Genomic DNA, 15544 nt, shown 5'->3' with positions numbered 1-15544 from the left:
ACTTTCCTACAATCACCACAGATGTATAAAAATCATGCATTAAAAAAACCCAAAGGCTGGGCCCTCCCGGTGGCCCAGCGGGTTGAAGCACAGCACTAAGAAGCTAAAGCCACTTCAGCGTGAGTTCGATCCCCGCCTGCCCCGGAGGTGACCCACATGGCGCAGCAGACCTCTCCTGATCCACCTGCTGCTTCCCTCAGCAGTGTATTTTGTCAGTTGGCCTGTTCTGCACCCGGCTCTGTCTCTGGTGAATCCTCTCACTGCCCCTGCACCTCTGGCCTGTACCCCAGTTCTGTATGCATAAATAAATAAATCTTTAAAAACAAAACATAACAAAACCCAAAGGCTATGGGAGGGAAGTGGGTTGGGGCAAAACCAACAAAATAACTATTGGTGACACACCAATGTGTAGCAATCTAATACTGATGGTAGCACAGTTTTAGATGTTAAATGGTTAAGGAATACCCAACACTACCACACATGGTGCATTTCCATAGAAGACCTGAAGCTTGTTTGGCGAAGCAGGTATTGGAAGGGTTAGAGCTTATGAGTCTACTGGCAAAGGTGTGAAAGCCATGTTTGAAGTTGGATGGGATATGTAGCACCCTATGTGTACAATGTGCACATGTGTATTGTATCACACATGGTAAACTGAGGTAAATGCATGTGGATTTTGTATATACCTATGCAACTGGGCTCAGCTCCAAAAGTCTTTTTGCATTCATCCGTGTTTCTCTAAGACAAAATCATGCAGAAGCAATCACAAAACTCACATTACGCGTATGTTGTCCTTCTTGGACATTGGAACAAATGTGTGTTTTCAAAGCATTTCAGTAGAACTTAGTTTGCTAGCTTCCCAGAAAGGGCCACCTTCCACAAGGTCGTACCAAAAGTAGAAATAAATAAGATCAATGTAAAACAAAGGCTCACAAGACCATTAAGATCTTTCATTAACTGCTAAGCATTATGTAACTATAAATCTTTACATCTTCATATATCTATAGATAGAGTGAGTGGATGGTGGATGGATAATAGATAGGTAGGTAGGTTATTGTACTCTAAGGAAGTGGAGTTACTGTCAGGCTGCACTGGGTGTGAAAGAGCACAAGTGGGAGGATGTCTCAAAAAAAGAGAGGCATGACTGATTTTGTTTGTGGATTATCTCTTTGGATCATCTACGACCTAACTGTTCTGTTGGCATAGATGAGTCACCCCGATCTCATGTTGACTTAGACACAGACCCAACCTGAGTAGGGCAGTCAATACACAATAGTAGGCTGTATTCCTTGGTTCACTTTGAAGATCTTCTGTGAGAAATCCTACATTTTAAAAATCAATGTGATCATGAGTATATATGACATATATATGAGTGTATATATATCCCCAAGAGAATGGGGATAGTCATAGAGTTTATGACCTTATGAGGTAATGCTGGCTAAAAAGGCTGAAGAGTTCATAGATGAATGTTAGGAAAGGACCATGAAAGCCCAGAAATTGCCCACAATTTTTTGTAGGTCAGTATATCTTGGAAGGAAAGAGCCCTCAGCTTTCATGACATTCCTAAAGAGATCTTTGCCCCTGAAATGACTGATTTAGAAAAATCCATAATAGAATTATATGGGTCAAAGCACGATCATTGGATATTCTAGTACATTGAGACCATAAAGGGAGAACTATTATATTTTCCTTCAGAAGCCCTCTTGGGACCTACTATCATTGACAGCCCATAGCTATCTGAACTCTTGGGTTGATCTTGCATGTCATCTTTCATGTTTCCCCTAAAATTAACCACATTGTTAGTGAAGGACTCCCTCCTAACATGGATTTGGTCTTTTAGCTGTGTATCTCATGATCCGCTTGACTTTATTTTTCAGATGGGAGCAGCGGGAACTGCCCAATGGGCGTGTCTATTATGTTGACCACAACACCAAGACCACCACCTGGGAGCGGCCTCTTCCTCCAGGGTAAGGCCTCTCCACCACTTGCTGCCATGACATGCCTTCTTCTCCTGTCTCCTTTCTCACCCTAACCCTTTTCCTTATTCATCCTTTCCCCCCCCCCTTCTTTCCACATGCTTTGTATTGGTCTTGACAGCTAGTCAGGACTTTATGAAGTGGAATTCGGAGCAACCTTGGCTGTTGGGTCCTGGAGGAATGAAGACTGGGCAAACCTCATGGGCCTCTGGGGTTTCCACGCCTGCAGTCATTTCACCTATAGAGAAATCCTGTGAGGGTGGGTTTTAGCCTATTTCTGCAGAGGCAGAAAAGAATAGTGATATTTATCTTGGGTCACATTAGTGGTTTTCCTGTTCACTTCCCTTAATTCTGTTCTCATTTCTTAGAACATACTAGGATTTTTACACCAACTTTGGTGGGGGGAAGGGTGTGAGGAAGCCAAGAAAGAAAGGGTGTTTGATGCATTTCACAGCACCCTGTGTCTTAACAGTTGCAGAAGGTCATGCGCTTCTTGTCAGCTGGGCCTGGTGAGAATGCAGCTAATTCTCTAAATCGAGAGGATGAGTGAGGTTTCCAAGTGAGGGAAGACTGTCCAAGTTCACGGAGAAGGGGTTTGTTTCCCTGTCTGCCAGGGACAGAAAGTTCTTTCCACATGTGTATCCCAGTCACTGAACACTTTCAAAAGAAAATGTATCCTGCTCTCAGGAAAGAATCACCTCCCACTAAACAGCTATGAAGGGCCCCTGCATCATGCGCTAACACTTCTCCCTTCTAAATTTGCAGAGGGAAAGGGCATCAAAGGGTGGTCAGTATCAGGAGAACTCCTGTGCTCTGTTCTGTTCAGATGTCAGGTATGTGCCAGGCAAATACCACCTCCCTTTCTTGGCCTTTAAATCTCCAATAATGGGTTGCTCCGAGTTGCAGTGTTCCAGTAAAATGCTTCATTTTGCTTCCCCCCCCCCCTTATTCTTTGAGAAATGAAACTCATAATCTGTCATCATTAGTCTTTGCTATGTTGTAAACTTTGAGTTTAAATCCAGGAAGTTTACCAAAGTTAAACCCTCACTTCTTAGAGAAAAATTAAACATCTGGAAATTATGAGATTATTCGTATTATTATGGAAGTTTTCAGATATATACAAAGTAGAGAGAATCCCCATACACCCAAAATTTGCCTTTAAAAATTACCAGTTTGTGGCCAATCTTGTTTCATCTCTGCCAGGGCTTAACAGATTATAACCTGTAGATAAAATTCAGAGTTCCACCTGGTTTTGTAAATATAGTTTTACTGGGACTCAGACACACTCATTTGACTACTTATTGACCATGGCTGCTTTCATGTTCCATTGCAGAGTTGAATAATTGTGAAAGAGACTCTATGACCTACAACACCTAAAATATTTATTTTGTAAAAAGTAGATTGCCAGTTTCTGATTAGAGTTCTTGCCCACCTCTCCCCCACCACTGACCTAGATTAATTTGAGGCAAATCCCAGACATCATCTAATTTTATTCATGTTTTGGCATACATTCTAAGAAAAATGTTCTCACTGAAAATAAAGCCATTACATTGTTAATAGCATTTCCTTACTATCATCAAATATCTAGTTATCTCATGATTAACCATTGTTGTTTAGCATAGTGTAGGTTGCACACTTGTATTCTGTGTGTACATAGCATGTGTGTTAGAAGTTTCAGTAACTCTGTAAGGTTGCTGGCTCTTAACCTCTTTAACCTCTGAGTTGGGTTGTCCTAGACTTGGTGGACATTTCAGATGGAATGTGACGAGAATTAATGGCATCTTTTAAGGATGCCCAGAATTTACTTTTCTTAAATATTGATCTGGGACACAACATCCAGTTTCCTTTTTTTAAAGGATGTTTTAATATTTTCCTGAGAGGTGGCTCAACTCTGCACCCTACTAGTTCTTCCTCAGTTCAAAGCAGGAGCCTCTGGCACTTTCTTCCACTATGTCAGAAAGATTGGCCACTTAAACATTCATTGCTAACTAAGGGGAGGAGTTCCCATCCTTGGTGAGAGCCATCCTGAAGTTCTAGATGGAGGCTTAATCTCAGCAGACCTACTTGCCCAGGAGGAAGATGGAGCCAGATAATTCACTTAATCATTACCACCTCTTCTGTCAGACTCTTGGGACACTTGTACAAGAACCTATTATTTTATCTAGGGGCAGAACACATTGGACGAGGTCACTAAGGGGGGAATGCACTAATTTGCTCTGTAGTGTCTCTTTGGTGGTGCTCAGACCACAGATGAGCATAGAAAGTGATCGCCAGTGAGCATAGATCCGGGAAGGCCTCTCAAACTGGGAGGCAACTCAAACTGGGCCCTTAGGAAGGGCTGGACTAGAGTAAGAAAAGGAAGATTCCTCCAATCTAGGTTGGAGGAACAGTGGAGGCATTCCCATTTGAATGTAAAGGATGTGTTTATGGTATGATGTATAGAGTAGCTCTGCTGGTGTGAAAGGTTTATGGGAATCAAAGATGTGCAGAGGAGTCCAGCAGCCCTGAGGGTCAGTGAAAGCACCTGCTGAAACCGAGGAGCATGAGAAGGCTGGCTGGACCTCCCTACAGCTCTGTTTTAATGTATTGTAACTCTGTCAAGGGAGGGATCATGAGACTTAGAAGTGTGAAATTCACTGATGCAGAGAACTCTTAATTAAACATGTGCTTGTTTCCATTCCTTTCTGAAAACCTACCTAGGTGGCAATCAAGGTATAAAGTATAAACTCTCAATGGTAAAGGAATGGAAGAGGAGAAATGGCATATGGGAGATGTTAATCAAAGTTTAATTGCTGATAAATTGTAGAAAGCTGAAACCTCAGCCATCAGGAAGCCAGGCAACTTCCACCGTGAAGCCCTGGAAAACCTCAGCAGTTGGAGATGTGCAGTAGTTTTTGTGAGATGAGACAGTTCAGTTTAAAATTTGTGCAGGGAGCAGTCAGATTCTTGCGTTACAGTTACCCATCATGCCCATTCTTCTGCCACTGGGTGTGCACACACATTTCCCCCTTCCACTTCCCAGCACCCCATCCACAGTTCCCCACTCCCCCACATACACAGCCACATGACTGCTGTTGGCCTGAAAAGCTTCTTGGAGAACAGACCCAGCCTGGCAGACATTAGCTGAAGACTGGGACAGAGCTCAGAAAAAGGGATTAAGTGGGGATGCTGTCCCCAGGCTAACAATTGGAGAATATTTTTTTTGCTGGGGAAATTCACCAGTTGAAGAAAAGAGAAATACAGATTGTGATATTTGGGGATCTTCTAGTGAGACAGCTGAGTGAAGCCACTAGTCAGCTGGCCCTTGCCTGGGTACACAGAACTTCCAGCCAGTGTTTCAGCTGTTGACTTTTAAATACCAGTGAACAGCCAAGGACCAGGCAGACGGAGAGAAAAGGACGTGGTGAAAACAATGAAGTGAGCTGGAAAACACACACACACATACAAAATCTGTACAAGTAAAATCAAATTATAATTCATATCCTTAAAGCTTTGGGAGCATTTATGTAAGAGCCGGAGACCATGAAACAGAAGGTGCAGAAAATAAGAAAAACCAAGAGTTTCTTGAAATTAATGTTTTAATAGCAGAAAACTAAAATATTCAGTTCCTGTTAACTGTAAGATAGCATTGGAAGTAAGAAAAGTAGATTAATTCCCCAAGAAAGGCCAAGGTTGCGGGGGGGGGGGGGATTGTCACAACTGAATGATCTAGCATTTGCCCAACCAAGACAATTAAAGACCCATCTCAAGGTACATCCTAGTAGAATTTTGAAATGACTAGAAGATATATCAGAAGTATCCAGAGGAATAAATAGGGCCGGTAACATGGATGAAAAATCAAGAATACCATCCTCCTTCTTAACAGCAACTCAGGGTCAGGACCTTCAGAATTCTGATGGAAAATTATTTCCTGTCTAGAAACCAACTTTTAGTCATTTTAAAAGTCAAGTATAAGGGTTGGGTGAGCAGAAAGGCATCTTCAGAGACATAAAGGCTTTCAAAAATTTTAAGTTTCATGCAGCCTTTCTCATGAGATACAGGACACAAAAGATTTAATTCAGGCCAAAAGAATTCCCCAGAGGAAGACAACTCCAGACTGTGGCGCAGGCTTGGAGGGACACTGTCCTCATGAAAAGGAGGGTTCAGGGAAAAAGGTGGCCAGAAGATGAATGAGAGTCACTGAAGCCTCCTGTCCTCTCAAAATCTGCCAAATTCTGCTTTGAATAACAAGCAGAATAAAATATGACTGTTCTTTGCTCAATGAAAAAAATTTAGGAACTGGGATACTATTTAACCACAAAGAAAGATGTAAATGCTGCCATTTATAGCAAAATAGAAAGAGGTTGAGGGGATTATCTGTAATAAAGCAAGTCGGAATAACAAAAACAAACATTGGACATTTACACAGTGTATGATTTGACTGTAAAATGCTTCCACTAACTAGTGGTCATTAATCACCAAAGTGAGGTTTTGAGGTTAAGTGAGAAGGGAGAGGGAGAAAAATTTAAAGGGGTGTAAAGGATAATGGTGGAGAGAAAGTAAACCATTAAAACAGATTAAATTTTAAAAAATGTAAAACTGTATTAAAATATCCAACTATGTACTGTTAACAAGAGCCATAAATAAATGACGAGAACAGGTAAGTGTGAAGTAAAAGAATGTAAAATGATTTGCCTGGAAAATCACTAGTCTTAAGAAACTTCATGAAACCATAGAAATATCAAATAATGCAAACTTTAAGACTAAAATTGCTACTAAGGAGAAAACTGATAAAGGCCTAAGAATGGATAGCTATACTCACATTGTTGGGGGAACGGTATGTGATTATGAACTTTACACATTGATGTTTTAGGGACTCTATGCCCACTTCCATGCCAACAAGATCCTAGGCACCAAAGGATCCCATCATGCCATGAATTGGCCCCCAATTTATGATTTCCTGAATGGGGGATTGCTGGGAACTAAGGGTGGAGTTAAGCAGCCCGCCTTGGTTTGAAAATAAAATGTGGGCCTGTACTTTCTTAGTTTTTTTTTTTTTTTTTGCCTTTAGTATGTATGCTCTTGGGGACCCAACTCAGATAGTGTTACTGGTAGAACACATTAGACAATCTTTCTCTCCCAGAACTAACTCTCTCTTCATTTTCCTTAATAAATAAAACTCTTATTAACTTTTCTATGTGTGTCTGCAGTTGGATTTTAATCTAAGTATTGGGTCTTATGCTAAGTAAGTGTGTAGTGAGGACCCACACCAGGCCATTCTGTTTCTTTTGGGGGTTACCCTATAACCTCAAATATGGCATATTAAATAATTCTAAACTTAAAAACAGTGAAGCTTAAAAAAATGTTGTATGAGTAAAGAAATACCTTGTGATATTCTGCATACCATCACCCAAACTCTGAATATTGATTTAGTGATGATTTTCTATATTGGAAGGAGATAACATGTGAAATACAATAAATCCTCATTTTTGATAGTGGAAAGGTCATACTCTAGTATGACCGAAAGCAAGACAAAATAGAACCAGCTTGTTATTCAGAAATAGGTCTACACAAAAGCATTTGAGTTGCAAGCAGTGGCTTCTGGGTATCAGGAATCAGCAATGGAAATGTAGGGCAGGAGACACTATTTGTATGGCCATAGTACTCTTTGTGTTTTAATACTATATATGTGATTTCTTTGATAACCAAAAGAAATAAAAATCATTAGTTGAGAGGCATTAAGGGAAAGATGGGGTGTTTCCAGATCGTGAGCCTTTACTATTAAGTGGTTTTATTTAACTCAAGGACTGTGGGAAGTCAGTTGAAGGTTTTGAACAGGAACATGATATGAGGGGTCAGCCTGGTCCATTTTGCCCCATGGTAGTTGGTAGGAGTGGGGAGATTAATTCAGGGAGATTTGGACATGGAGATGGAAAGTCAAGGGCAGGAGACAACAACAGAAAAGAAGCCCTCAGGCTGGGTGGTTTACTGACGTCAGCAGGAAGGGAAGCGCCTGGAACGATGGTGTGGTTTCATCCAGGATGGAGAACTGACAGGCGGAAACTGGAAAGGACCCAGGTTCAGCAGGGAGCTGTGGTGTTTAGTTGAATCCAAAGTTACCCCAGGTCCTGAAGGCAACTCCAGACACACTCTGGGGACTGCATGAGGAGCGGCCATTTTTAGGGGAGACTTTGTGCTTTGAAAAGAGTCACTGAAGAGGTGGCCAGAAAAAAAATCAGTAGTAAGACAAACCCTGCAACTTGAAGGTGCCAGACCAAAGTGGGACAGTCATGTGACTAAGGTAAGAAACCAGAGAAGATGAAATGAGAAGATAGCCAGACTCTCCAACATTTTGCAGCCACACAGCAGGATCCATTTTGGTTTCTCTTGCAGTGGACCAAATCCTATTTTCTTTGTGGCATCTGTTATCCTTTGGAAAGCCCTTTTCTTCTCCTGCCCTCCTTTCACACTTAAAATGAAAATTTTCAAGTATCCACCAAATTGAAGAGTCTAGTATGGTGGTTCCCTTAGGATTATTGCTGGACTCTAACAATTACCAATATTTTGTTTCTTCTGGTCTCCACTTTTTAGGGGAGGGTAACAATGAATTTTAAAATAAACCCAGACATCATAGCCTTTGATTCATAAATACATCACCTGTGTCTCCAACAGATGAGTTTTTTTTTTTAAAGATTTATTTATTTATACATACAGAACTGGGGTACAGGCCAGAGGTACAGGGGTGGTGAGAGGCTTCACCAGAGACAGAGTAGGGAGCAGAACAGGCAGATCAATGAAGTACACTGCTGAGGGGAGCAGCGGGCGAGTGAGGAGAGGTCGGCCTCGCCATACGGCTCACCTTGCGGCGGACGGGGTGTGAACTCATGCTGAAGTGGCGTTAGCTTCTTAGTGCTGTGGTTTAACCCACTGCGCCATCAGGGAGGACCCAGATGAGTTTTTTTTTTTTTTTAAACCAAAATATCATTATTTCACTGAACGAATTTTACAATATTCCTTAATTTGTTGTCACACCAAGAAACAGGTTCCATTATTCCCAATTGTCGTTGAAAGTGTTATCTCTGATTTGTTTAAATCAGATAGAGACTAAAGGCCACCAGGATGCTTATGTCTGATATCCCAAATCTCTCTTAAGCTCCCAGTTCCCTTGCCCTTTACTTTTCTCCCCCATGCCACTTATGAAAATCCTAGGCATTTGTCTGGTAGGGACTTTTCATATTCTGAGTATGGCTGATTATATCTCACAGTCAGTTCTAGCATGCTTCTCTATCCTTAATTTTTCTTGTGAGGTGGTATTTAGCGATGGAGTTTTGAGTATAATCAATTCAAATTCATCTTTCTAAAATTCAAGTACAGTTCACATGCAGTGAGATATATAAATCTGAGGTGTACAAGTGGTGACGAATGCATGTGCCTATATAATCCATACCCTGTCAAATGTAGAATGCTTCATCATCCCATAGATCTCCCTTTCTTGCTACCTTTTGAAAACTTTTTCCCTGTGTATGTAGAACTCAAGCTACACCTACAAAGCACCCCTTACGAGTTTTCCCATTGGTTCCATCAGTGCTCTGCCCAGCCTTGTCCTGCCCATGTGTGTTTTAGGACCCACTTGGGAAAGATCCTCACTGAAGATAATATGAAATCCTGCTATTATTTGAACCAACTCTTTTTCTCTTTACCGTGCAGTAGGTTTTTACTGGCATCTTAGAGCAGGATAATTTTGGTTGCAGATAACAAAAATTGGAATGCAGATTGGCTTAAATGACCAAGATTTTAGTTTCAAATAACTCCTAACAGTATCACCACGGGGTGGCTTTTGTTTCATCCTTTCCCCTGCCATCTACTGCGTCAACATAATAACTGTATGTGGGTTCAAGATGGTAGTCAGGATGTTCTCAGGATTGTCTGCACTCTCAGTCACATTTCCCAGAATTCCTAGGGTAAATCCGGAGATGCACTGTGATTGTTCCAGCAGAGATCATATGCCCTCTGGTCCACTAGTCACCATTCACTTCTGGGACTGAGAGTAGAATCAGCTTCCCCAGAACTAGATGGATCCCTTCAGTGGAAATCAGGAATTAATGCTAAGAAGGGATTGGTTGTTGCACAGGTCACCACAAATGTCTTCTGTAATCACCTGAGTCCCAGAAGCCTCCCTGACTGGCCTGCTTGACTTCCTTTCCCTGGAACAGACAGCCTCCCATGCCACACACCTGTTTACCTGCCCTCAGTCCCTCCTTACCAGCCGTCCTGCCATTTCTCTAGAATTTGAGGATGGGGTAGAGTGGTCACTATATTCATTCTGAGTTTCTTGTTTTCAGCTGGGAGAAACGCACAGACCCCCGAGGCAGGTTTTATTATGTGGACCACAACACTCGGACCACCACGTGGCAGCGCCCCACAGCTGAGTACGTGCGCAACTATGAGCAGTGGCAGTCACAGCGGAATCAGCTCCAAGGGGCCATGCAGCACTTCAGCCAAAGATTCCTCTACCAGGTGAGAGGACCAGGGCTTGCCACCAGGAGGGGAGCCTTCTGGCGCTCTGTATTGCACAACCTCACACGTCCTCTGTCTACCTGTTTGGGGAGCAGGGAAAGTGGTGGCTTGTATGTCAGTGCTATGACCCTGGCGATTTTTTACTCATCCCAGTAAAATTCCACAGCTACTAACTTGCTGGTGCCATGTCCAACCTTAGAATATAAGGACTCCCTATGTCTGAGATGGAATTCACCATCTTTCTTCCAAGACTGGATTTCTTTTCTGACCACTCCCTCCAGGTCCATTCACCCTGACTTGAAACTTGAAGGTCAGCTGTCAGCTACCCCCACCTCACCATTTTGAATTAGTCACCCAGCGCTGCTTTCCATTGCTGCTGCTGTTTTCCCTTAGAGCCACATGATCTAAGAGATTCTCCAGGATCTTTAAAGGGAGCTTTAAAGTTCATGTCAGTCAAAGTTTGGCAACTATGGCCTATGGGCCCAACCAGCCCATGCCTGATTTTTAAAAAAAATTATGTTGGCACATGCTACAGTTTAGGTATGGATTCTGGTTGCTCTCACTATTGTGGCAGAGTGCAGTAGTTACAGCAGAAACCAGATGACCCATAAAGCCTGAAATATGGACCATCCAGCTCTTCACAGAAAAACAAGATTGATTCCTGGGCTAGATCAGCCGCCTTTCTGCTCTTGATTTCTCCCTGCTACTCCCAGTGAAATAGTTAGGGAAGTCTCTGAATTGTTGAATTATTCTCTTTTGCTGGCCTTCTTTCCCTCTCTCATCTCTACTGCCTGTTTCCACCAGAAAAGCCTTTGGATTTCACCACCATTTTTTTTTTTTTAAATCACCATTCAGGGTCTAAGCAAGGGGAGCTTTGCACTATGCTTTTCACTGGTATTTTTATCACTGGCTCAAAACTTTCTTTGGCCATTACCTGCAGATATGTGCTTTCTGACTCAGAATTCATGGTCCCAATTTAAGGGTCTAATGGTCTCCCAATGTAGTGTCCCTTTAGGAACCCTCCTAGTATCCCTCTTCCTGAGTCTCTGTCCCATGAGAGCTTCTACTTGTAACTCAAGTCTGGGGTAGTCCAACCATGCAGCTTCTTTGGCTGGGAGGGGTGGGATTCCCACATGGGAACCCTGGCTGCATTTTCTCATCACACCTTGCACATAAAGCTTGGGAGTTGCAGTAGAACCCATGCAGGATGTGGTGTGTTAACAGCTGGGAACTTTTTGAACTGGTCCATGACATTGAATTACTCTGTTTAACAGCATGGTTTCTCCTTGAAAGGAACTTTAACCCCACAACCCATTTCTAAATCAAATACTACCCTCGTTGGATACTCAGAAAATCTTTAGTTATATTTACTTAAGTAGCTGTCATTTTCAGCTTTGTCTTCATTTGCAGCTCCCTCTCTGCTCACCCGAAGAGCCGCACCATAAGCCAGAAGGCTTAGTGACTTCTCTCTCGGCTGGCTTGCCCTTTCTGTCTGTGGGGACTGATCCTTCATCTTACCGTGAGGAAAGTGATGAGGGTCCCTATTTCCTTAGAATGTATGAGCAGAAAGCCGTTGGTCACATTAGGTGGTTTCCAGTAGGAACCCATGTCCTGCCATACCAGCACTGTTCTGTATGTGTTCTTGGGCAGGATGGCCAGCTCCACAACCCCTTTCACACATGCCTGACACCTGTGCTGACTTATTTCAAATTTTGTTGGCATCTGGTCATTTTCTGCATTTCAGCAATCGTGGACCTCAGTTGGATTCAAACACTCTTCTGGCCATTTTCTTGGGTGGTGGAGGCTGCAAACTGGAAGATGTGGGAATCTTTGTCCTTTGAGATGAGAACATTTTCAGAGCCTCCTGTGCTTTTGTCTCTCTGCTTACCCAACTCCTCAAAATAAAAAGATAAATGCCATTAAGAGAATCTTTTTCTTTCCTACCATACACCAAGTCAGTTTGGTAGATTGACTAGGACATTGGGTATGTGAAAGGGAAGATTCTGGAGTTCATATCCACTTGGCCTTGGGAACTTTCATCCCCACTTCCTGCTTTTCTCCTTTAAGCTTCATCATCTAAGCCTGAGAGGTAGAACTCTAACTCGAAGGATCCCCTAGAAGCAAAAATGAAGTACTAAAGAGATCCTGAGAATACTCTGATATGGGTGTTCGGCATGATTGGGGACTTAGGAGGGGGTGGTGCCCATTTCTCCATGAAACAAGACTCCTATTGAAAAATGGTGCAGTACTCTTTCTCGAGTCAGCTTTCAATGTCTCTCTGTTGATTTCCCTCCTCTCTGGATTTGGTCTGCTCCTCTTATTTGCTGTGGTGCCATGTCCTGGTTACAAGTAAGAAGAGTCGCTTTCATAGTTATTTTGGGGTTTGGCATTGGCCCAGAGTTTGACTCGGAAGACTTAAGAGCTGATGCTCAACCAGCAGCTCCTCCTCCTCCTGCTGGGCTGAAGCTGAGACCTTGTTCTTCTTCACTGCCCTGCAGGGAACATAAAATGTGGTTCAAATTGGAAATCAAGGGAATCCCAGATCACAGTCTCTGCAGTTCCCTCCTGCTGTCTGCCTGCTGCATCTTGCATCTTTCTCAGTCTCTGTTACTGTTCCCTTATTCTGACATCTCCCTTTTCTACCATACCCATGTGCCTTTACTGCGTGGTCACTGTGCCCAAACTGGCATGTGGCCCATGCAGTGGCACTTTGCCCTCTCTCCCCAAGGAGGTCACCTAGGCTGTGGGCATCATCTGTCACAATGGACCCGTCTCCAGTCCGCTGCTGCCTGTGTGGCTCTGGTTCCTTCACTCCTCCCGTCACAACTAAAAACGGTAGCCAGCGTCGGCGGGACTGAAGACAGATCATTTTGTTGACTCCTACTGTGTGGACGCCAAGTGCTGTGGTCGGGAAACAAATGTCTGGTTTCTTTGCTTTGTACAGAACCCCTTGGACTGGAGCCTCAAGCACCTGGCTTTTGTTCTGTGCCCACTGGGTGCGTCCTATTAAAAAAAGGAGCCTGCCTTCCACGCAGTAACCTTATGCCCTTCCCAGAACCTTTCTTGCTCTCGGCAGGACTTTGCTAGACATTCTTTATTTCTGAGTTTGTATCTTAAAATATTACTGGAACTAGTGCTTAGTTCCCAAGGGACTCAGCTCACGTGAGCTCTCTGGCTTGTGGCCTGCACCCCAGATCTCCCAGCCCTGGGGCAGTTACTGGAAGAATCATCCCCCCTCACTCTTTCCAGTCCCTAGTGCTAACGGGAACCGTCTTGTCATTGAGTTACCTGCATATACAGGGTCTCTGCGTCTTTCTTGGTGAAACACTTGGGGTCTCTCAGTTCAGGGGGGAGTGTGGTTGAAGAGAAGAGGCAATTAGCTCACTAGAGTTTCACTTTCCTGTCTGCTGATACATAGCTTTTTCTTTTTGTTCTTGTTTCTCCTTGGCTTTGTTCACTTTTCTGCTCTCACTCTTCAAGTAGCACTGTGTACTTTAGGGGACAAAAGTCCTGCCTAGTCAAGTGCTATGCTGAAACTGTAAGGTCAGATTTCACTAACTCTTATTTCATGTGTTGCTTTTGATCAGTCTCTGGTCTCTTCCTTTCCTTTCTACCTCCTCTCTCCTTGTGACCTTCAAACAAACAAACAAACAAACAAAAAAAACAAAGTCAAGGATTGCTTTTTTGTTTCTATTTTTCTATTTTTGATCGGTCATGGAGTCTGTGACTAGAGACCTTCTGCTGTACTGAGTTATAGAGGTAAGCAAAAGAAGACAGTAAGGACGGTGGAAACCCAGTGTGTACCAGTTGGGAGTCAAGTTCCCCTTGGAGCCTCTGAATGCTTCATGGAATATTCACTCCTTCTGAAAACAGACCTGAATGAGCAAATGGTTTCTCACCAAATGTTCCTTCCTTTAATCTCCTAACCTGACCTTTTCTGTAGCCGTACCCCTTGGCAAGGTCACTGCTGCATCCTACTTGGCTTCTTTATCTGGGGTGCCTCTGTGCTTCCCACAGTGGACTCTCCCTTTCTGTGGGAAATGCATTTATAGCTACAGCACTTGCATGTTACCAATGAAACAAAGTTGGAGGAACTTGAATTTCATGGGGTGAAGGCATGGGAGGCTGCCCCCTCTCACTCACTCCCACCACTGTGACTTCTGTGGATTGGGGAGAATTTTTCCTCCATCACCATCAGACAAATATGAATTGTGGTGGTGACTTTGAACACGTCCTCTAGGTTAGCGGCAGAGGACAGCGCAGCTCCTTGCGCCTCCGTGCAGTCTTGTTCTGCCTGGGTAGGATGCTCATTGCTGAAAGGGGGCTCTATCCTATCAAGGAACCTATGGTTTCAAGACTTATATGTCTTTGTTGGAACTTGCTTTGGAAGAGTTGCTTGTATGCCACCTCGGAAAGAAAGTTTCTGTGTCCTTTCAGCTTGGGGTGTGGAGGTAGGGCTGTGAAAGGGGACTCCTGGGCTGTTGAGTTCTACCAATGTTTGCTCAAGCCCAGACTGAGCTCCATTCATCCTCTTGCCCACATGTGGCTGTGCCGCCCCCAGACAGGGCCAGCCAGGCAGCCCCAAGTCTGCATCGAGAACTCGATCCCCTAATGTAACAATTAAATTTTAGTAAGTGAAATAAAAATGCTTGAGTGAAAAAAAGAAGGGAAAGAAAAGCTAGCGCAGAACAATACTTGTTTTATTTAGCTATGAAAAGTTTTTGACAGCACCCCCCTTCCCTGCAGGATATGAAAAAGCTGGGTTCACTGCAGCCCTTCCCCTGGGACCTTGGGGCAGAATGAGGCTGGGGGTGGGGTGCTCTAATGTAAGCAGTGACCCTGAAGGCCTGGAGTGAGCTCCCCCTTCTCTCTTCTGTCTCCCCCTCTCTCTTGCCACCTCGCCCCCAACCCCACCTCCCCACACAGGCACACACAGAACACTGAACAACTTCAGGTCTAGGCAGGAGGAGAATAAAGGTGCTTTGTGAAGAGAAGCAAAACATTCCTGGGGGAGGTGAGGGGCCCAGGGCATGAATGTGCCCTCAGTCTGGGCTGCTGTCGCACACTGCTGCCTG

The 15544-nt window shown here is 43.6% G+C and overlaps 1 protein-coding gene across 2 annotated transcripts in view; it reads left to right on the top strand.

The window, feature by feature from the left end:
- WWP2 (WW domain containing E3 ubiquitin protein ligase 2) overlaps positions 1-15544 on the top strand; it is a 115221-nt gene that overhangs the window by 86003 nt on the left and 13674 nt on the right. For both annotated transcript variants that reach the window (XM_004690420.2, XM_012730680.1), the window contains 2 exons: positions 1875-1964; positions 10295-10469. In XM_004690420.2, the coding sequence (XP_004690477.1) occupies positions 1875-1964; positions 10295-10469 (265 nt within the window). The remainder of the gene's footprint in view (positions 1-1874; positions 1965-10294; positions 10470-15544) is intronic.

This window comes from Condylura cristata, unplaced genomic scaffold (genome assembly GCF_000260355.1).
Source record: "Condylura cristata isolate star-nosed mole 26May11 unplaced genomic scaffold, ConCri1.0 scaffold00028, whole genome shotgun sequence".
In the NCBI taxonomy this organism is placed as follows: domain Eukaryota; kingdom Metazoa; phylum Chordata; class Mammalia; order Eulipotyphla; family Talpidae; genus Condylura; species Condylura cristata.
This window is presented reverse-complemented; position numbering and strand designations above follow the sequence as displayed.